The sequence below is a fragment of the Mustelus asterias genome, chromosome 29 (genome assembly GCF_964213995.1).
Source record: "Mustelus asterias chromosome 29, sMusAst1.hap1.1, whole genome shotgun sequence".
NCBI lineage: Eukaryota > Metazoa > Chordata > Chondrichthyes > Carcharhiniformes > Triakidae > Mustelus > Mustelus asterias.
In genome coordinates, this window is record NC_135829.1 from 6,828,355 (window position 1) to 6,851,690 (window position 23,336).

At 45.9% G+C, this 23,336-nt stretch overlaps 1 protein-coding gene across 2 annotated transcripts in view; it reads left to right on the plus strand.

Annotated features, from left to right (window-relative positions):
- Positions 1–1,408: 1,408 nt before the first annotated feature.
- Positions 1,409–23,336, plus strand: part of etfa (electron transfer flavoprotein subunit alpha) — a 56,981-nt gene continuing 35,053 nt past the window's right edge. The window contains exons 1-6 of one of the 2 annotated variants that reach the window (XM_078200000.1): positions 1,409–1,514; positions 9,632–9,781; positions 11,306–11,387; positions 13,941–14,023; positions 17,719–17,818; positions 22,030–22,140. In XM_078200000.1, the coding sequence (XP_078056126.1) occupies positions 1,467–1,514; positions 9,632–9,781; positions 11,306–11,387; positions 13,941–14,023; positions 17,719–17,818; positions 22,030–22,140 (574 nt within the window). In that variant the 5' untranslated portion in view covers positions 1,409–1,466. The remainder of the gene's footprint in view (positions 1,515–9,631; positions 9,782–11,305; positions 11,388–13,940; positions 14,024–17,718; positions 17,819–22,029; positions 22,141–23,336) is intronic. The other variant, XM_078200001.1, reaches the window with a different exon arrangement.

Here is a 23,336-nt window from a genome sequence, read left to right on the forward strand (position 1 = left end):
TAGATCACAGAGAAATGTGCTCGAACTGCGTATGCACAGTGTTGGCAGGAAACACAGCCATGATCCAAACAAACTTTTCTTCCCATGATCAATATTTCTATGTCTGGTGAAGAGAAATGTGCAAAGAAATGCAGGTGCATTATAACATGGATAAGTGTGAAGTTATCCACTCTGGTAGGAAAAACAGAATGGCAGAGTATTATTTAAATGGTGATAGATTGGGAAATGTTGATGTACAAAGGGACCAGAGTGTCCTTATACACCAGCATGCAGGTCCAGCAAGCCGGAAAATGGCATGTTGGCCTTCATTGCAAGAAGACTTGAGCAAGGATATCTCTGTACAGGGTCTCTGTGAGACAACACTTGGAGCATTGTGTGCAGTTTTGGTCCCCTTATCTAAGAAAGAACATATTTGCCAAAATGGGAGTGCAGCGAAGGTTCATCTGACTGTTCTAGTGGCTTTTGCTACCAAATAAACCTGTTGGACTTTAACCTGGTGTTGTTAGACTTCTTACTGTGTTTACTCCAGTCCAACGCCAGCATCTCCACATCATTGTTTCCTGGGATGACAGGATTGTCCTACGAGGAGAGATTGGGTCAACTGGGTCTGTATTCACTGGAATTTAGAAAAATTAAGTGTCTCATTGAAGCGTATAAAATTCTGACAGGGCCGGATGGACTGGATGCTGATTCTATTGGCTGGGGGTGGGTTTAGAACAAGGGGTCACAGTCTAAGGAGTCCTAGTTGCATTGGACATACTAAATTCTCCCTCAGTGTACCCGAACAGGTGCTGGAGTGTGGCGACTAGGGGATTTTCACAGTAACTTCATTGCAGTGTTAATGTAAGCCTTACTTGTGACACTAAGTAATAAATTTTAACATTTATAAATCAAATCAAATAATTAAAAAAACAATGAGGTAGATATATTTCTGGATTCTAGAGGGATTATGAGGTGAGAGTGCGGAAAGATGTCATTGAGATAGAGGATGACCCATGATGACATTGACTGGTGGTGCAGGGCTAGAGGGGCCGAATGGCCTGAACTTCGTGAGACTCTAGGCCAATCCGGGAGGGTTGGCAACAGTACTAACTCGTGTGGCGCGTGAACCAATCAGAGCGCCCGCCAATGGCGGGAGGTCTCACGAGATCGCCGAAAAGGGGGCGGGGCGATGCGGAGTTATCGCGAGAGGGTTTGAAATGGGGCGGGGCGGAGAGGAGATCTCGCAAGAGTTGCGGAAAAGGGGGCGGGGCGGAGAGGAGATCTCGAGAGAGGTCTGGAAATGGGGGTGGGGCGGAGAGGAGATCACGTGAGAGTTCCGGAAAAAGGGGGCGGGGCGAGGAGCAGATCTCGCGAGAGGTCTGGGGAAAGGGGCGGGGCGGCGAGGAGATCTCGCGAGAGGTCTGGAAAAGGGGGCGGGGCGCTGCCGATCTCGCGAGAGTCCGGGCGGTGGAAGGTGCTGGAAGATGTTCGGGATGCTGTGTCCGCGCGGCCGGAGGCTCCCAGCGGCGGCGGTGAGTGTCAGAGACTGAGGGAGACTCCGCGGGGAGGGGGTACCCGCGGCCTGCAGGCCTCCACCCCGCGTGTTCTCGGCCCAGACCCCAGCGGGCGGAGGCTCCAGCTCGCTAAGGCCGCATTTGCAGCCTGTGGGTCGGGGTCAAAGCGCTGAGGGTCGCAGAGGCCCCCCTCCCGGGGGAGGGGGTGCGGGGCCTGAGGTCCCCGGGCTCTGCCACTCTGGCTGTCTGCAGGTCAAAGTCAAAGCTGCACCTGATCAACTCAACCTGAACCCGCTCACAGGGAGAGAGTTGCATTTCAATAGCGCCTTTCACATAAAGTTTAAACTTTTATTTATTATTAGTGTCACCAAGTAAGGCTTACATTAACACTGCAATGAAGTTACTGTGAAAATCCCCTAGTCGCCACACTCCTGTTCGGGTACACTGAGGGAGAATTTAGCACGGGCGATGCACCCTAACCAGCACGTCTTCCGGACTGTGGGAGGAAACCGGAGCACCCGGAGGAAACCCACGCAGACACGGGGAGAATGTGCAAACTCTGCGATTCGAAAACCATTACGCTGATTACACAGCACTTTGGGTTTAGGAATTCCTGGGCTATGATTAAAGCATTATCAGAGACACCAAGACAAAACCTCCATTGGGCATCAAAAGTCCCAACGTTGGATTAGAAGAGAAGCCGGTGGGAGGGAAATGGGTCCCTCAGACTCCACACAGACACTGACCCAAGCCGGAATTGAACCTGGGTCCCTGGCACCGTGAGGCAGTGGTGCTAACCACTGTCCTACCGTGCTGCCCACATTCTCAGTAAGTCTTAAAATCCTACAGTGCAGCAGGAGGCCATTCGGCCCATCGAGTCTGCACCGACCACAATTCCACCCAGGCCCTATCCCCCGTAACCCCGTGGGTTTACCCTAGCTGGTCCCTCTGACACTAAGGGTCAATTTACCAAGGCCAATCAACCTAACCCGCACATCTTTTGGACTGTGGGAGAACCTGGAGGAAACCCACGCAGACACGGGGAGAATGTACAGACACCACACAGTCACCCAAGGCCGGAATCAATCCCAGGTTCCTGGCACTGTGAAGCAGCAGTGCTAACCACTGTGCTGCTCCATCGGCTCAACCAGTCCATGTTGACCATGGTGCCCCTCCAGCTGGTCCCAATTGCCTGGGTTTGTTGTAAAGTTTATTTATTAGTGTCACAAGTCGGCTTACATTAACACTGCAATGAAATTGCTGTGAAAATCCCCTGGTCACCACACTCTGGCGTCTGTTTGGGGACATGGAGAATTTAGCACGGCCGATGCACCTAACCAGCATGTCTTTTGGACTGAGGGGGGAAACCGGGGCACCCGGAGGAAACCCACGCAGACACGGGGTGAACCTGCAGACTCTGCACAGACAGTGACCCAAGCTGGGAATCGAACCTGGGTCCCTGGCGCTGTGAGGCAACAGTGCTAACTACTGTGCCACCATTCTCCCAATTTAAAAAAAAAATTAAAGCCTGGTCACTGTTTTAACGCACGAACAACAGCAGCCAATTTGTGCATAGCAAACTCCTACAAGTGGCATTTTGAAATTGATGAACAATCTAGTGCTTGGACAGCACCTTCCCAACCGACGACCGCTTCCATTTAGAAAGGTAGGGGCAGCAGATATATGGGACCACCTTCAAGTTCCCCACCAAGCCATTCACCATCCTGACTTGATTTGCTTTATTACAGTCTCATGTATTGGGATACTGTGAAAAATATTGTTTCTTGTGCGCTGTACAGAAAAAGCATACCATTCATAGAGTATATAGCGGAGAAGAAAAGCAGAGGGTGCAGAATATAGTGTTATAGTCAAAGCTGGGGTGTAGAGAAAGATCAGCTGAATATACGGTAGGTCCATTCAAAGATCTGATGGCAGCGGGGAAGAAGTTGTTCTTGAGTCGGATGGGATGCGATCTCAGACTTTTGTATCTTTTTCGTGATGGAACAAGGTGGAAGAGAGGATGACTTGGAAATATATCGGCTGTTCCTTCACTGTCGCTGGATCAAAATCCTGGACACACACTCCCTAACAGGACTGCAGCGTTTCAAGAAGGCAGCTCACCACCACCTTCTTGAGGGCAATTAAGGATGGTTAACAAATGCTGGGCCGGCCATTGACGCCCACATCCCATAAACAAATTAAAAAAGAAATGTGCATTTTTGTTATGACAATTGTAGCATAGGGCGGCACAGTGGTTAGTACTGTTGCCTCACCACTTTTCCTGGCTTCGGTTCCCGACTTGGGTCATTGTCTGTGCGGAGTTTGCACATTCTCCCCGTGTCTGCATGGGTTTCCTCCGGGTGCTCCGGTTTCCTCCCACAGTCCAAAGATGTGCGGGTTAGGTTGATTGGCCGTGCTAAATTGCCCCTTCGTGTCAGGGAAACTAGCTAGGGTAAATGCATGGGGTTATGGGGATAGGGCCTGGGTGGGATTGTGGTCGGTGTAGACTTGATGGGTCGATTGGCCTCCTTCTGCACTGTAGGGATTCTATGATAGACATTGGCCAAGACACTGTCAGTAACGCCTCCGGCTTCTCTTCCAATCCGACGGGACTTTTGATGCCCAATGGAAGTTTTGTCTTGGTGTCTCTGATGATGCTTTAATCATTGCCCAGGACATCCCAAACCCAAAGTGCTGCGTAATCCGTGTAATGGTTTTGAATTGCAGTCACTTTTGTGTGCAAATATTCAGAGCTGCTTCTGCACAGGAAGATCCCATAAGCAGCAAACAACTGACTGTATTATCTTTGGTGATTGGCAAGAGTATTGGCCAGTGGACCTCTTGAATCTAATGAAGCAGCAGGCCGCTTAGAAAGTGTTACCTTTGAAAATGCATGCTTTCTTACTGAAGCGTTAGTGTGGCATGTGTGTTCCATTCCACGGTGAGGGCTGAGCTTTGAACATCACAGCTCCTAAGGGGTGTGTCTGCCACCTCGGAGTCAGTTTGAGATGAAGACCCTTCTTCAGAGCCGCCTTGTGAATAGTTCCGCAAATATTTTCAGAGCACAAGCCCATGTGGCTTCTTTCTCACGTAATGTTAAAGATGGTTCAGCGTGCTCGGGGGGTGGGTGCGGGGGGCGGGGCGGGGGCTAATGGGGTTACCGACCTGTTTTTAAACCTGGCAGAATTCTGATGCTGGCGCTAAACTTGCTGTGTGCTGCCTGTACATTAGTGTTTTTCATGTTATCATGAATGTGGATGTGTGGCTTAAGCTAAATCCATGTGTGACTGCGTGTGTGTTTTGCTTTTCTGGTTTAAATATTTTCCTAAATTCACATTGAAGCCAAGAGATGTCTCGTCAACTTCAGAAGATTGCAGCAGTAGATTTGTGAATATTTCTGCATCATTGGATAGATAAATCACTGCATAGTAGGGTTTGATGAGGAGAAGCCGGCGTTGGACTGGGGTAAACACAGTAAAAGTTTTAACAACAACCTGGTGGTAAAACTCTTACTGTAGTAGGGTTTGAACAGAGTGTACTTTTCATGTCAAACGTGGGAAACTATTATGGAATTTGTCCAGAGCGAGCGCTTTGAGACAACTGACCCTTTTCGTTTGCCGGTGCCAATATGTGAAGTTGGCCTCATGAGCGAGCACCCTTGCATGGAGTAAGGTGGTTTACCTTAGCAATTCTGGATCGCCGTGTGCTGGGCTGTAGTTCCTGATTTTTACAGTGAAGCCACTGGATCTCTCAAATCTGTCGCTCTCTGACAAAGCGGAGTTGGCGCACGTGATCCAGGATTTTCATGCCGCGATGAAAAATGCGGGCGGCACGGTAGCACAGTGGTTAGCACTGCTGCTTCACAGCTCCAGGGTCCCGGGTTCGATTCCCGGCTCGGGTCACTGTCTGTGTGGAGTTTGCACATTCTCCTCGTGTCTGCGTGGGTTTCCTCCGGGTGCCCCGGTTTCCTCCCACAGTCCAAAGATGTGCGGGTTAGGTTGATTGGCCAGGTTAAAAAAATTGCCCCATAGAGTCCTGGGATGCGTAGGTTAGAGGGATTAGTGGGTAAAATATGTGGGGGTAGGGCCTGGGTGGGATTGTGGTCGGTGCAGACTCGATGGGCCGAATGGCCTCCTTCTGCACTGTAGGGTTTCTATGATTTCTATGATGATTTCTATGAAGGGGACATGTAATTCCACTCGCCTTTTCAGGCCATGCCCCTTGAAATAAGGAGTGTAGAATTGGTGGGTGGGGGAGGAGGTGCAGAGAGGGCTATAGTTTGTGTGTTTTGGGGGGGGTTTGGGACTATGATCCTTTAACAACAAGGAATGTTAGAGTCACACAGTTCGGAAAAGGCTCTTCGGCCCACCGAGGAGTCTGCACTGACAATAACTAGCACTAAAGTCACGTTAATTCCATTTTTCAGCACTTATCCCATGTCCTTGAATGTTAGATCATTTCTTTTCCTCCTCTTGCCTTTACCCCCCCCAATTCAAATTGAGAACAAGTTGGGAATTAAAATCTTTCCTGCTGACAAATGGCAAGGAATCCTGTCAATATTCCCAAGGTCAGGCCAGTTAGACGATAAACAAATGACGTCATTGCAAACCTATTGACCTGAACAAAGCTGGGGTTACATGTGCAGAGGTTATGACGTTTTACTCTTCGTAAGCATCATTGCAAATATGAGAGACCCGAATTGAGTTTTTTGCTTTTGTGTAACGTTAGCACAGGTAGCACGCTGGTTGCAGCAACCCAGGGGCTGAGTGTTAAAATCCTGATGTGGCAGCTTGTGAAAATGATTGAAGGGACCTGATTGTTTGCAGGGGTTAATACCAGTAAACAGAAGCTTGAAACCTGCTGGGTTCATGCCAGAAAAAAAGCTTGTTCACTAACATCCATCAAAGATAAGAATCTGCCTGTTCCGATTTACATGTGACTCCAGTTCCATGTTCTGTGGTTGACTCTTGGGGCTGCTGAAGTGGTTTGTCAGGAAAACACTTGTCTGATAATTTTTTAAAAAGTAGGTTAATGCTCAGTCCTATCTTTGATCAATTACCACACCTTTTCTAATGAATGTTAGAGTCACACAGTTCGGATAAGGCTCTTCGGCCCACCGAGTCTGCACTGACAACTAGCACTAAAGTCACGTTAATTCCATTTTCCAGCACTTATCCCATGTCCTTGAATGCTAAATGTATAGTTAATTGTAATTTACTTTTTGGTACTCCATTATAATTTCCTCACATCTTTGGGCCCTCAGAATGATCTGAGTCACAGAAAGCATAAGGAGATGAGGGGGTTAGCTTATGAGGAGAGATTGAGTAGACTGGGCCTGTACTCATTGGAGTTTAGAAGGTTGAGGGGAGATTTTATAGAGACATATAAGATAATGAAGGGGCTAGACAGGGTAGAAGCAGCGAGGTTATTTCCACTTGCAATGGAAACAAGAACTAGGGGGCCTAGCCTCAAAATACGGGGGAGTCAATTTAGAACAGAGTTGAGGAGGAACTTCTCCCAGAGGGTCGTGAATCTTTGGAATTCTCTGCCCAATGAAGCAGTAGAGGCTACCTCGTTAAATATGTTTAAGTCACAGATTTTTAACCATTAAGGGAATTAAGGGTTATGGGGAGCGGGCGGGTAAGTGGAACTGAACCCACTATCAGATCAGCCATGATCTTATTGAATGGTGGAGCAGGCTTGAGGGGCTAGATGGTCTACTCCTGCTCCTATTTCTTATGTTCTAATGAAGCAGGTTGGTTCTCCCAAATCCCAGCAATAGCTCTAGTCCCACATTTCCACTAAGTTCCCAAATCCCTTTGCTTTCAACAATCTTTCTAATTGCTTTTGCAGTGCCAGCATGGTCGGCACGGTGGCGCAGTGGTTAGCACTGCTGCTTCACAGCTCCAGGGTCCCGGGTTCGATTCTCGGCTCGGGTCACTGTCTGTGTGGAGTTTGCACATTCTCCTCGTGTCTGCGTGGGTTTCCTCCGGGTGCTCCGGTTTCCTCCCACAGTCCAAAGATGTGCGGGTTAGGTTGATTGGCCAGGTTAAAAATTGCCCCTTAGAATCCTGAGATGCGTAGGTTAGAGGGATTAGCGGGTAAATATGTGGGGGTAGGGCCTGGGTGGGATTGTGGTCGGTGCAGACTTGATGGGCCGAATGGCCTCCTTCTGCACTGTAGGGTTTCTATGATTTCTATGATGGTCAGTTTCAGTCACTAACTGACTGCATTGCACAGCTCCTGGTTCTAAATGTTTTTTCATTTGATCTTGTGGCACCTTGTTCTGGACACTATAACCATTGGAGGTTGTCCTGTTTCTATCCAAGCTGTACCAGCTTTTCATGTCCCTTATCTCTTTTAACAAAACCAGTTAATTTTCTGAACTACCTCTTCCTCACCTGTTGCTGCTGATAAAACTTTGTTACCTAATGATTTTTGTAATACGTTTTAAGAGCTCAAACATCAAGGTGGACTGCAAGGGGTAAAGTGCCTCTAATTGTTTCCCACTCTTCTTGTGATCCGTGCTAGGGAGCCATTCTACAGATGTCAGTTACCATCTGGTGATGGTAGTTGTAGGATGTGACAGAACAGCTCCACCGCAAATATGAGGACCTGTGATGAGTGGTGAACAGCCTTGTGAGCTGTCCCAGCTCGGGTAGACCGGACATTTGGGTTTGCTAGCTTGTGGAAGGCTGTCCAAGATCGGGCAGTTACTCTGTGGTGCTCGCAATAGTAGACATGGGTCTTGTCCAGATAATGACCATCTGTAGTCTCTTCAGGCACATGATGCATTGCAGCTAAATCCACCCCTCCCCATTCCTAATGTTTACGTATATACACGCTATCTAGAAGCTGTTACCGGACTGCCAGCAGCAGGAACAAATCTTCCTAACACAGGGTGCCAAGGTACCTGAAATTCCTTGACTGCTGCCTTAGAGGAGCTGAGTGGAAGCCTTTCTGACATGTGGTTTAATGCCATGTTGGGCAAATCCTACTTAAATGAAAGTTTGGGATTCAAGACAGAACCGTGTTATACTGAGCACCGCGCTATAGTAGCCAGCGTTACAGAGGGATAGATATAGTGTTAGAGGGATCCCAGTGTAATTGCACACAATTGTTTGACTCAGGAAGGCAGATACATCAGCCAATTATCAGAGAATGTTCCCGGTAATTAACTTGCGAGTTATTTCACAAGTCTGCAGTAATTATGCTGCAGTCATTAATCATTTAGTCTGAATGTCCTTGTGAATCGACAACACTGAGACTTGGTGTTGGCAGTGATATCAGCTACTGGCTCAACAACACTGAAATCTGATGTTGACAATGAGAGCTAGTGTTTGCCCCAATACTGACCTTGGGTTGTTCGAATTCCCGGATGAGATTTTGAACCGAGGTCCTGCCTGTTCTTTCAGGTGAAATTGTCCCGTGGCACTGTTTTGACAAAGTGTGGAAGTATGAAATTTCATTGTGGCAAATACCCCAACAGTGGGTTTCCTCCCTTCAAACCTTGGTTGTATTTGGCGAGAGCGCTTTGAGCTATCTAATGCTAGTATGGATAGAGGTCTGTCGCTTGGGAGCAGTTTGTGACAATGAAATGTCACATGGGAATATCGTTTAACAAAGTGTGTTAATTCCCTATATTTTTACCTTTGCGTATTAGTATCAATATTGTATAATCAAGGGGCAGTTCAAAGCTCTTATCTTAAATATTGGCTTTCTGAAGTATTATAATATCACAAATCTCATTGTGATATATAATACCTGGACTTTGATTTGGTCAAAGCTTCCAGGATGTTGAGGGGAACAGGGAGTGTTTGAGAGAAATTAGTTCTATTGGTTGGTGGGTCGAATCAGATATTCCAGCAGTGAAAAGGGTGAACCTTTCAAGATGCAAAGAATGTTAGGAGTTTGGAACTCTCCACAAATGACAATTGATACTGCATTGATTAGTTTTAGATTGGAGATTGTAAGTTATGAGATATGGGACAAAGATGCTTATAAGGCGTTAAGCTGCAGCTCTGTCATGATCACACTGAGTGGTAATCAGCCTCGCGGGGCAAGTGGCTTCATGTCCCTGTGTTCCCAGTAAAAATGGCAAGATTTTGTAAGATTCTTCTTTGCTGCTTTTCCAGATCAGCTACCTGCAACGATTTCAAAGCACCCTTGTACTTGCAGAGCACAACAATGAAAAGCTGACTCCTATTACCCTCAATGCCATCACAGCAGCAAAACAGCTGGGTGGAGATGTTAGCTGCTTGGTTGCCGGCACAAATTGTGGCAAGGTAAGACCAGATCTTTGCATATCTTCCAAAGACTTATGGAAATTAGAATTGCCGTTGTAATATTAATTATTACCTCTGAGACTTTACTGACTGAAAGAACAGCTTACATTTATATAGCACGTCTGATGTAATAAAATGTCCTGAGGTGCTTCACAGGAGTGCAATCCAAAAAAACATGACACTGAGGCAAAGAAGAGATATTGGGAGAGGTGAAAAGTGCTTGATCGAAATGATAGGTTTTCAGTACTGGCATAAAGGAGGCAAGGGCGAAGCAGTATTTACATGCCACAGTGGTGCTATTAATATGACCAGTGGATTGTTTGTAGACTTCTCTTGTGGCACAGTGGCCAGCACTGCTGCCTCACCGTGCCAGGGACCCGAGTTCAATTCCAGCCTCGGGACACTGTCTGTGTGGAGTTTGCACATTCTCCCGGTTTCCTCTGGGAGCTCCGGTTTCCTCCCGCACGCCAAAGATGTGTGGGTTAGGTTAATTGGTCGTGCTAAATTGCCCCTTAGTGTCAGGGGGATTAGCAGGATAAATACTTGAGGTCATGGGGATAGGGCCTGGTGGGACTTTTTTATTCATTCGTGGGACATGGGCGTCGCTGGCTGGCCAGCATTACCCATCCCTAGTTACCTGAGGGCAGTTGAGAGTCAACCACATTGCTGTGGCTCTGGAGTCACATGTACAAAGAACAATACAGCACAGGAACAGGCCCTTCGGCCCTCCAAGCCTGCGCTGCTCGTGTGTCCAACTAGACCATTCGTTTGTATCCCTCTATTCCCAGTCTGTTCATGTGGCTATCTAGATAAGTCTTAAACGATCCCAACGTGTCCGCCTCAATCACCTTGCTTGGCAGTGCATTCCAGGCCCCCACCACCCTCTGTGTAACATACGCCCCCCTGACATCTGTGTTGAACCTTGCCCCCCCTCACCTTGAACCCGTGACCCCTTGTGTTCGTCACCTCCGACCTGGGAAAAAGCTTCCCACTGTTCACCCTATCTATGCCCTTCATAATTTTATACACCTCTATTAGGTCGCCCCTCATCCTCTGTCTTTCCAGGGAGAACAACCCCAGTTTACCCAATCTCTCCTCATAGCTAAGACCCTCCATACCAGGCAACATCCTGGTAAACCTTTTCTGTACTCTCTCCAAAGCCTCCACGTCCTTCTGGTAGTGTGGCCAGACCGCGTAAGGACAGCAGATTTCCTTCCCTAAAAGATCATTGGTGAACCAGATGGGTTTTTCCAACAATGGTTTCATGGCCATCAGTAGATTCTTAATTCCAGATTTTTTTTATTGAATTCAAATTCCACCATGGCAGGATTCGAACCCGGGTCCCCAGAACATTAGCTTAGTGTGTGGATTAATAGTCTAGTGATAATACCACTAGGCCATCACCTCCCCCTTGTTGGTGCAGGCTTGAATGGCCTCCCTCTGCACTGTAGGGATTCAATGATTCCAGTCCACCTTGTTTTTCTGGGCCTCGATTCAGAGCTGATATTTGCTTATTTGTTACAGGTTGTGGCAGAGGTCAGCAAAGTGCAGGGTGTGAAGAAGATTCTTGTGGCCGAGAGTGACACATTCAAAGGTTTTCTAGCAGGTGGGCATGAGTACTACAGTAGGTTAGTTTTCCATCTCCACAGCTGCTGTCAGACCTGCAGAGTATTTGCAGCATTTTCTGGTTTTCTTTCAGATTTCCAGCATACACAGTATTTTTGTGATACCGCTGTAGGGTTTGATTTTATTTTTAACCACGAGTCGGATACTAATGAAATCAACTTACTTACTGCATCCTCAGAGATTTGGGGACATGTCATTTACTTTGTCGTAAAGTATATAGAAACATATATGTAATATAGAAGCAGGAGTAGGTCATTCGGCCTTCGGGCCTGCATGCCATTCATAGAATCCTACAGTGCAGAAAGAGGCCATTCGGCCCATCGAGTCTGCACCAACCACAATCCCACACAGGCCCTACCCACATATCCCTACATATTTACCCACTAACCCCTCTAACCTACGCATCCCGGGACACTAAGGGGCAATTTAGAATGGCCAATCAACCTAGCCCGCACATCTTTGGACTGTGGGAGGAAACCGGAGCACCCGGAGGAAACCCACGCAGACACAGGGAGAATGTGCAAACTCCACACAGACAGCAACCCGAGCCGGGATTCGAACCCAGATCCCTGGAGCTGTGAAGCAGCAGTGCTAACCACTGTGCTACCATGCCGCCCCTGAAGGTTTTAGAACTAAGTAAAGACCAAAACATATGTTTCCGATGTTATGTGCTGTTGCTGGGGTTCAGAGAGGAATATCGTCCGTGAGGAACAATTGACTAAGTCTGAATGGTGGAAGTGTGACTTTGGTCCTTAGAGTCCTTTAATTGTAGTTTAGTAATGACGAGTTGTAGACAGGAAGTGAAGCATTTGGGGCAGAGTTTTGTTCATGGTTGTGGTAGACTGTGTACGGGCTTTGGAAGTTGCAGCTTTAAGAGGTTGAAAGACTTTTTTGTTCAGTTGCTTTCTTGTGATGTTTTTGTACTGTCCCTGTGTAGCTGGTGTGTGTTTTCATAGTTTCAATGACCCTGCCTGAAATTTATTATTGGATGTCGAAACTGGTGGCGGAGCTTTCTGTCTCATAAGACATTGGTTTGCATTGTGATCAAATCTGTGTTGAGCATCACCTGCTGTGGCTCAGGAGCCCACTTCCGCATGGCAGTGTCTGCAGAGGAAGACTGAGAAGGTGCACTACTCAATAGCCTCTGTTTTCTCTGGACCCTCTTCTCGACCAGCTCGTTCTGCTTGTCCGCTTCAAATGCCCTTCAGTCAGCCTCCGGAGGTCACAATCATCAGTGACTGTCTCCCAGTTTTCAGCGTCAATGTCCGCCACCTTCACATCTCATTGCAGGTGTCCTTATAGTGGAGAAGTGAATGCCCAGGAGGTAGTGACGAAATGGCCAAGTCACTGTACAGAAAATCTTTGGGTGTACGGCTGTCGTCCATCTGATGAACAGTGCAGATGCTGTTGGCTTAGCAGTGAGTATGTACTGGTGGAATTAACACACTCCAGGATCTCAGCTGATGACCTTGTCCTGCCAAGAGATGCTGACGATACACCTGAGACAGTGAAGGTGGAAACTGTTTAGCCTTTTCTCCTGCCTAGCATGTGATCGCTCCACTGTAGAGGAGTGTGCTGAGTATTCAGGCTTGGTCGACTCGCTGTTTGGTTGTTCTCAGGTTGTTATTGTTCCACACTCTCTCACTCAGCTTGGACATAACAGTGAAGCTTTTGCAATGTGTGTGTTGATTGTGTTCCCTCCCTGTCGGGGAACACTTCAGTAGTTAAGGGCATTCAGCCTCTCATCTTCAAGTAAGCGTTCTCCAAGGCGGCCTTCATGACACACGACAACACAGAATCGCCGAGCAGAAACTGATAGCCAAGTTCTGCACACATGAGGATGGCCTCAACCGGGATCTTGTGTTCACGAGACACTATCTGTAACCCCATGACTTGCCTGGGCTTGCAAAATCTCACTAACTGTCCTGGCTTGAGAGAATTCACACCTCTTTAACCTGTGCTTATCCCTCTCTCCACTCGCATTGTCTGCACCTGTAAAGACTTGATTACCTGATAAGACTCGCATTCCAACCATTATCTTGTAATTGAGTTTGTGTCTATGTATGCCCTGTTTGTGAAACGAATCCTGCACGCACCTGATGAAGGAGCGGCGCTCCGAAAGCTCGTGCTACCAAATAAACCTGTTGGACTTTAACCTGGTGTTGTGGGACTACTTACTTAAAATGAAGTCTTTGCATAAATACAGTCTTTGCATTATTGAAACAGAGCTTAGCTATACAGGATCTCTCAATACTGTACATTTCAGTAATTCCTATCATGTCATAAGCCAACCACCATTGCACTAGATAGCAGGCAAGTGACAAAAGCTCTACAACAGTGATGAAGACAGGATAGGAACCAAATGAATAGAAGTCTAGTAAGTTTCTTAAGATGTGTAGGCATGTGTTAGCCTCCATTTTTAAAATGTGAACATTTCATGCTTCATTTGATGGCGTGTTTATTTCAGCGTATTTTCTTACATGCATGTTTCCTGCCTGTGTATTTAATATTCTGCTTTCTGTATTGTTGACAGAGGAGCTGACGCCGCTGGTGCTGGCTACACATAAGCAATTTAAATTCACACATATATGTGCAGGAGCATCTGCCTTTGGAAAGGTGAGTTAGCGAGACATTGCATAGTATTCACACAGGCCATTAAGCCCAGTAAATCTATGCCACGCACATAATTGTGTCAGCAGAAATACCAAAGTATTAAACAAAACATTATTTAAAAAAAAAACTTAACAGAAAGTTTTATTTTTGTAATATTACAAGCCAGTATTTTGGGCTTAAAATGTGCATTGTTTAATTAACTTTGGAATCCAAGTTTGTCTATCCCTTATAATAATTTAAGTGCCATCGTATACTCCTGATCAGCTTCCCCACTGAGGATGTTAGATTAGTTGCTCTATAATTCCATGCATTTTTAAATGATGAGCTTTAAACAAGTCATCCTTACTATGAAAAAATATCATAGAATTCCTACAGTGCAAAAGGAGGCCATTTGGCCCATTGAGCCTGCACTGACAAGAATCCCACCCAGACCCTATTCCCGTAGACGATGGCACAGTGGTTAGCACTGCTGCCTCACACTGCGCCGGGGACCCGGGTTCAATACCCGGCTTGGGTCACTGTGTGGAGTTTGCACGTTCTCCCCATGTCAGTGTGGTTTTGCTCCGGTTTCCTCCCACAGTCTGAAAGACGTGCTGGTTAGGGTGCATTGGCCGTGCTAAATTCTCCCTCAGTGTATCCGAACAGGCGCCGGAGTGTGGCAACTAGGGGATTTTCACAGTAACTGCATTACAGTGTTAATGTAAGCCTGACTTGTGACACTAATAAATAAACTTGAAACTTTGATTTGTCTCAATTCCCGTCTGATCCTTCTGCCAATTACTCTAGTTTCTAATCTGACAGATGTTTACGGAAAAGAAAAATACACACTGGTTCAAGTAGGGTGAAATTTAATGTTGCTCGTGTCTGGTCAGGCCTTCTAGTTCTTTAACTGAGCCACTTGAATTGCTATAAAACTTCCTGTAGCATTTTCCTGCAATACTTCATCTTGTCTTGGAACTGTCAGCTCACTGGCTTAATGGTATCCCAATTGAATTACAGTGCATTACACAGTGCATTATATTTCATAAGTTGTATTTTATTGGATTAGTTCTGCCCTTCTCCCTAGATCTATTCCATCATTTTCTGTGTTTCCCAGCAATATTCTAATTAACTGTCCTCTTCCCACTTGAAAATTATTTTATGCTCAGGTTTTCAACTTAATGTTTCTAATGTAACACAAAGGAAATGGAGGGTAAACTAAGATTGCATTTTTGAAAAAAGAATACGTAGCATGTGAGGACATCAAGAACAAAATGTAGTACAATCAAATTGAATGTGTGTATATTGTGACTCAGTATGGACAGAACAGCACCATTCTGCTTCAAAGAACACTCATTGAAAGTAAAAAGAATTTGTTAATAGCTTCCTGCTAAAGGTCTGCTAAGCGGTAAGAATCAACAATCCAACAGAGAGAAGACCATAAGACATAGGAGCAGAAATAGGCCACTCGGCCCATGGTGTCTGCTCCGCCATTCAATCATGGCTGATATTTTTCTCATCCACATTCTCCTGCCTTTTCCCCTTAATCAAGAACCTATCTATCTCTGTCTTAAAGACACTCAATGACCTGGCCTCCACAGCCTTCTGCGGCAAAGAGTTCCACAGATCCACCTGAATCTCTGGCTGAAGAAATTCCTCCTCATTTCTGATTTAAAGGATCGTCCCTTTAACCTGAGGTTGTGCCCTCTGGTTCTAGTTTTTACTACTAGTGGAAACATCCTCTCCATGTCCTCTCTATCCAGGCCTCGCAGTATCCTGTAAATTTCAATAAGATTTCCCCCCTCATCATTCTAAACTCCAACAAGTACAGACCCAGAGTCCTCAACCATTCCTCATACCACAAGCTCTTCATTCCAGGGATTGTTATTGTGAACCTCCTCTGGACTCTTTCCAAGGCCAGCACATCCTTCCTTAGATATGGGGTCCAAAACTGCTCACAATACTTCAAATGGGGTCTGACCAGAGCCTTCTACAGCCTCAGAAGTACAAAGAAGGTTGTAAGTACGGTTATGAGGACTAAGATGGCAACTGTTTTGCAAACAGCAAAATCCCATTAATGATGCCCAGCTCATTTTTGGTGCTACTGGTTCAGGGCAGCATTCTGTCCAGGGATGTAGAGGGGAATTGGGTAATGGTTTCCTGAGTGGCACAGTGGTTAGCACTGCTGCCTCACAGCGCCAGGGACCTGGGTTCGATTCCCGGCTTGAGTCACTGTCTGTGTGATGTGTGCACGTTCTCCCCGTGTCTGCGTGGGTTTCCTCCGGGTGCTCAGGTTTCCTCTGAAAGGCGTGCTGGTTAAGGGCATTGATCTGAACAGGTGCCGGAATGTGGCAACTAGGGGATTTTCACAGTAACTTTATTGCACTGTTAATGTAAGCCTTACTTGTGACTAATGAACTTTAAAAAAAACTTTATTTTCCAGCACAAGGGCAACCTGTTAGGAAATTATGTGGGTACACCAATGGGATGGTGTAGTGGCAATGTCATCGGACTCGTAATCCAGAGGCCGCAACTGGTGGAATTTTGAATTCTGTTACTAAGTCTGGAATATAAAGCTAGTCTTAGTAATGGTGATCATGAAATGATCATGGATTGTCGTTTTTTTTTAAAAAACCCATCTGGTTCACTGATGTCCTTTAGGGAAGGAAATCTGCCGTCCTTACCTGGTCTGGTCTACATGTGACTCCAGAGCCACTGCAATGTGGTTGATTCTCAACTGCCCTCTGAAACAGCCTAAGAAGTCACTAAGGGCGGCACAGTGGTTAGCACTGCTGTCTCACAGCGCCAGGGACCCGAGTTTGATTCCCAGCTTGGGTTATTGTCTGCATGTTCTCCCCGTGTCTGCGTGGGTTTCCTCTGGGTGCTCCGGTTTCCTCCCACACTCCAAAAAGACGTGCTGGTTAGGTGCATTGGCCGTGCTAAATTCTCCCTCAGTGTACCCGAACAGGTGCTGGAGTGTGGCGACGAGTGGATTTTCACAGTGACTTCATTGCAGTGTTAATGTAAGCCTACTTGTGACTAATAAATAAACTTTAAAAAACTTTACCCTGTTCATAGAATCATAGAAACCCTACAGTGCAGAAGGAGGCCATTCGGCCCATCGAGTCTGCACCGACCACAATCCCACCCAGGCCCTACCCCCACATATTTACCGGCTAATCCCTCTAACCTATGCATCCCAGGACTCTAAAGTTTTTTTAAGCTGGCCAATCAACCTAACCCGCACATCTTTGGACTGTGGGAGGAAACCGGAGCACCCGGAGGAAACCCACGCAGACACGAGGAGAATGTGCAAACTCCACACAGACAGTGACCCGAGCCGGGAATCGAACCCGGGACCCTGGAGCTGTGAAGCAGCAGTGCTAACCACTGTGCTACCGTGCCACCCCGGGACACGGTAGCACAGCTTGACACGGGCAATTTAGCATGGCCAATTCACCTAACACCATCCACCTGACACTAATAAATAAACTTTAATCTTTAAGTTAGGGATGGGCAACAAATGATGGCCTCGCCTGTGGATCTGAAAAGAAACCAAGGCTGGGACAGATTGTCTTCCCACCAGCTGTTTATTTGCTGGTTTGTCCTTGTGGTAAAAAATGTAACAAAATAAATTCGGTTTGTCAACTTTTTAAGCAGAAAATACATCTTTGATTATTCTACTTAATTTGGAATTTCAACTTTTCATTTGTTTACAGAATCTAATACCTAGAATAGCTGCTAAACTTGATGTTGCTGCCATTTCTGACATCACTGAAATTAAAGACCCAGAAACATTTGTTCGGACTATCTATGCAGGTAGGTACAGGGTGAACGCAGTCACTGACATGATGCTTCAATGGTATAAATTACTTTTAATTAGTTACTACACCTTTTTCCAGGATGTAAAATCTAACATTTTTTGAAGAGCTATTTGTGTTCTCGTGCATTATAGAAAAGATTCTGGCATGGAACCAAAGAAACATCCACTTGAGGTTATGTTGCTGCATTCCTTTCATCTGCTCCACAGAGCCTTTTATTTACCTTTAAATTGTAGCAATGCCTGGTATTAGAACACTGGAGCAACTGTCACTAGTTACTTTCACTGCCAGGAACTAGGCTATGTTTCATACCTCATTTGTTCCAGCAACTTGCATCACCTTTACCTTGTAAACAGTGAAACTTCCTAATCTGGCGACGCAGTGGTTAGCACTGCTGCCTCTCGGAGCCAGGGAGCCGGGTTCAATTCCAGCCTTGGGTCACTGTCTGTGCAGAGTCTGCATGTTCTCCCCATGTCTGCATGGGTTTCCCCCACAGTCTGAAGGATGTGTAGGTTAGGTGCATAGGTCATGCTAAATTCTCCCTCAGTGCACCCGAACAGGCGCCGGAGTGTGGTGGCTAGGGGATTTTCACAGTAACTGCATTGCAGTGTTTATGTAAGCTGACTTGTGACACTAATAAATAAACTAAAACTAATGCACATCCGATACCTACATGGAGGGAGGTGTTTGTTCATTGGACCAGGGACTGGGATGTTGGAGAATGGAACTGAAGGTGAGATCAAAGAGGTGGGTTTTGTGGAGTTTGAACATGGGGAGCAACAAAGCAAGGTGTAGAGTCATTTTGGAAAAGCATTGAGGTGCATTATGTTTCATAGACGGTTCCACTGATGATTGTGAATGTGGGTTTGTAGCACGTTGCCCTGATTTAGAAGGGTGGTTGGTGAGAGATGGGATTTGGGCATTAGAGAAGTGATAGGTGAGTGGAGCATGGAGGGATTGTTAAAGGTGGGGAGCCATTTGAGGTTGACGAGGTTAGGAGCGCTTGATGTGCAATAGGATGTGAGTGGCAGATTAGTAGAATGAGAGTTAACCTTGTATTGAAACGTACAAGATTCTGAGGGGACTTGACAGGGTGGCTGCTGAAAGAATGTTTCCCCTTGTGGGGGATACTGGAGGACACAGTTTAAAGATGAGGGGTCTCCGATTTAAGATAGGGATGAGGGAGCCTGTGCTGTTCTGTTCCCCAGAGGCCGGTGGAGCCAGGGGCATTGAGTATTTTTAAGGCAAAATTAGACTCTTGACCAGCAAGAGGGAGTCAGAGTATAGGGGTAATTCCAGGAAAGTGGAATTGAGGCCACAATCAGATCAGCCACAATTTTATAAAATGTTGGATTAGAATCAGAGGGCTGAGTGACCTACTGTTCCTAATTCGTAACTTTGAATGTAGATTCCAGGTGAGCTGAAGCTTGTGGAGGTTAATGGCCGGTGAGTTGAATATAAAAAAAGCAGAATCTGAGAAGATTTTTCAGCAGTGGTGTAATGAGGTAGGAATTAGAAACATAGAAACATAGAAAACTACAGCACAAAACAGGCCCTTCAGCCCCACAATTGATGCAGGTGATGTCAACCGGGGTACAAATCAGCATATTCAGCAATGATTAATTAAATGTTGGGAGGCACTTGGTATACAGTTCATTATTATCCAGTTTGAATTCTGCACCGTTGAGTTTACTCTGAAACTAAACCCAACAAGAGGGTGAAATGGGTGGTATGGGGAAATGTTGGCTAGGTTTAAGTATTTGGAGAGAAGCTAATGGAATACATTTGGCCTTGTGTGCTATCTTGAAATATGGCCCTGGCTTCAGGAGCAACATTGTATTGTACCTTCCTTGGGAAGCAGGGAGTACCACTTCATAAGGTGGCTTTACACTGTGTCTTCAGCAGTAAAATGCTGCTGTCTGGGCTTCCAGTTGTTCAGATAATTTGAACAAATAGTAATGCTGGTCAGCAATTTGTTTTTCCTTTCACCTTTTGAAGTAGTTCTTGGTCAGGAACGTAAATTTGAAAACATTGTGCATTTGCTTTGAGTCAAAAATAATCATTCCAGTGCCAGAAACGCCAAGATGTTTTATGAAGATAGCTTAGACCCTAAGTTTTTCTTTGGATTTGGCACGGGTGAGCATAAGGTGTTTCACTCCAGGTATGATTCAAGTGACCCACTAGGAAGCTTTTATCAAACAAAGTTTCTTTAAGAACACAGTTAAAATATAAGAAGAAAAATTAGTATAACTTTTACTAATTACAAGAAAACAACCATAATATTGTAAAACTTTAACAGCTAACTATACTGTTCCAAATTGAACAACCCCCACAAATATACACCCCTTTGTAGACTTGGCACAGAAAGCAAGTATGCTCACGTGATGCTGGAGTTTGAAGCTTTTTAACACCTGCTGTGAATTAAACTTCCCTTCTCCTCTCCCTTCAACTTTGCCCCTCTCATCTCCCTTAAACTTTCCCCCCTCACCTTGAACCTGTGCCCCCTTGTAATTGACACTTCCACCCTTGGAAAAAGCCTCTGACTATCCACCCTGTCTATGCCTCTCATAATTTTGTAGACCTCTATCAGGTCTCCCCTCGGCCGCCTCCTTTCCAGTGAAAACAATCCTAGTTTATTCAACCTCTCCTCATAGTCAACACCCTCGAGACCAGGCAACATCCTGGTGAACCTTCTTTGCGCTCTCTCCAAAGCTTCCACATCCTTCTGATCGTGTGGTAACCAGAACTGCACGCAATAATCCAAATGTGGCCAAATCAAGGTTTTATATAGCTGCAACATGATTTCCCAACTCCTGTACTCAATGTCCCAGCTAATGAAGGCAAGCATGCCTTATGCTGCCTTAATCACCTTGGCCACCTGTGTTGCCACTTTTAGGGAACTGTGGACCTGCACGCCCAGATCCCTCTGTATGTTAATCTTCCTAAGGGTTCTGCCATTTACAGTATGACTCAGACCTAAATTTGATCCTCCAAAATGCATCACCTTGCATTTGTCCGGATTAAACTCCATCCATTTCAGTGCCCAAGTCTCCAATCTATGTCCTGCTGTATCCTCTGACAATCCTCGGCGCTATCAGCAACTCTGCCAATCTTCGTGTCATCTGCAAACTTACTAATCAAGCCACCCACATTTTCCTCCAGATCATTTATCTATATATTACAAACGGAGGTTCCAGCGCTGATCCCTGCAGAACACCACTGGCTACAGATCTCCATTCTGAAAAACACCCTTCCACCGCTACTCTGTCTTCTATAATCGACGTTTAAATTCCTTTCTACTTTCACTGTATTCCTCAAGGGCTTTGTTGGTTTTTAGATGCTTAGGCCTGCTGTATGCTTCCTTTTGACTAAGCTTTGACTAATCTTGTCACCCAGGGTTCCCGAATCCTGCCATTTCTAAACTTCATTTTGTGGGGACATGCCTTTCTGCATTTCAGTCAACTCGCCTTTCAAAGCCTCCCACATGCCAGACATGGATTTGCCCTCAAATAGCCGCTCCCAATCCACATTCCCAGTTCCTGTCAAATTTGGATGTAATTAGTCCCCGTCCAATTAAGCACCCTTGTCCGAGGGCCACTTTTATCCATGACTACCGGAAATCTTATGGAATTGCGGTTGCTGAGCCCAGAATGCTCCCCCACTGAAACATGGGTCACCTGACCTGGCTCATTCCCCAATACCAAGTCTAAAAGAAGAACAAAGAAAAGTACAGCACAGGAACAGGCCCTTCGGCCCAAGTTTGTGCCGACACAGATGCCTCTCTAATCTAATATTTTCTTGCCTCTGTGTGGCCCATATCCCTATTTCCTGCCTATTCATGTATCTATCTAGTTGCCTCATGAATCCCTACAGTACAAAAGGAGGCCATTTGGCCCATCGAGTCTGCACCGACCACAATCCCATCCAGGCCCTACCCCCATGCATTCACCCTAGCTAGTCCCCCGACACCAAGGGGCAATCCAGCATGGCCAATCAACCTAACCCGCACATCCCTGGAGTGGTTTCTCTGTATGGCTAGTATGGCCCCCTCTGGGGTAGTGGTTTTTTGAGGATGTATTCTTAAACATGTGCTTACGATTGATGATAATTCACAAACTGCCTTTTGAAGTTCTAGAAGATTCAGGTTCCAAAAGTCCATCTTGAAGTCTCAGCAGTTTTTCTCAGTTCTTAACTCTTGACTTTCTGCAGGAAATGCTGTGTGCACAGTAAAGTCTGGTGATGAAGTGAAAGTGTTCTCTGTACGAGGGACATCTTTTGAAGCTGCTTCTGTGAATGGAGGAGATGCAAGTTCTGAAAAAGGTAAATGGCAGACTCTGAACTTTGAAAGACTTTTTTCTGGGTCACCTTTTGTGTGCGAGCTAGCTAATGCTCGTCAGCATTACCCCAGCTTGTGCTGCCATCATTCCTTAGTTGTACATAAACTTGTGAGTGAGCTTGAGGCGGTGCGAACACATTGTGAAAACATGAGCAATGTTAAATGGGAATGGGAAAGCTCAGCAGCCAATTGCCAAGACCTTACAAACTGCAAATAAGTTAATTGACCAAATAACGTGTCTTCTGGTGGTGTTGGCTGAGAGGAATATTCTCCAGAATGCTGAAAGAACTCCCCAGATCTGAGTCGTTTCATGAGGTCTTATTCTGCACACCTGAACAGGCAGACAAGTCCTTGGTTTTAACATCCTCTTGAAAGACAGCACCTTTGTCACTGTAACACTCCATGTTCTGCGCTGAAGTCAGTCTCGGTTACTTTTTCCAGCCCCGGAATGGGGCTTGATCCCTCAATCATCTAAATGTTGCGGTGCCAGCTGAACCAATCTTACATCAGTGGATTGTAAAGTGAAATCTATCAACTGAACCAAGATTCTCACTAGTTGGTTGGAAGGTGGCATTCTATGAATTGGGTTGGTGCTTACTAGGACACTAGTGTAGCTTTTCTCTGCTCCTTACCTCGTAAGGTGCTTAATTCTATCCAATTTCCTGTATATAATAAACTCCTGCCATTTGCGACCCTTTCTTTGGCAAATTAGTTTGCCTGGACCAAAGGGTTTGTACACCAGATCGCATATCGTAGCTCAAATCTTTACTCATCGCCATATTGGTTCCAAAATACTTCCAAAAATTGGCAAGATTTCTCTTGAGGTGAGCTGTGAGTAGGATGCAGAGATGCTTCAGTGTGATTTGGACAGGCTGAATGTGGGCATATGCATGGCAGATGCAGTATAATGTGGACAAATGTGAGGTTATCCACTTTGGTAGCAATAATAGGAAGACAGATTATTACTTGAATGGGTGTAAATTGAGAGAGGTGGATACGCAGTGAGACCTTGGTGTCCTCGTGCACCAGTCACTGAAAGTAAGCGCGCAGGTACCGCAGGCAGTGAAGAAAGCAAATGATATGTTGGCCTTCACCGCGAGAGGATCTGAATATAGGGATAGGGATGTTTTGCTGCAATTGTATAGGGTGTTAGTGAGGCCACACCTGGAGTATTGTGTGC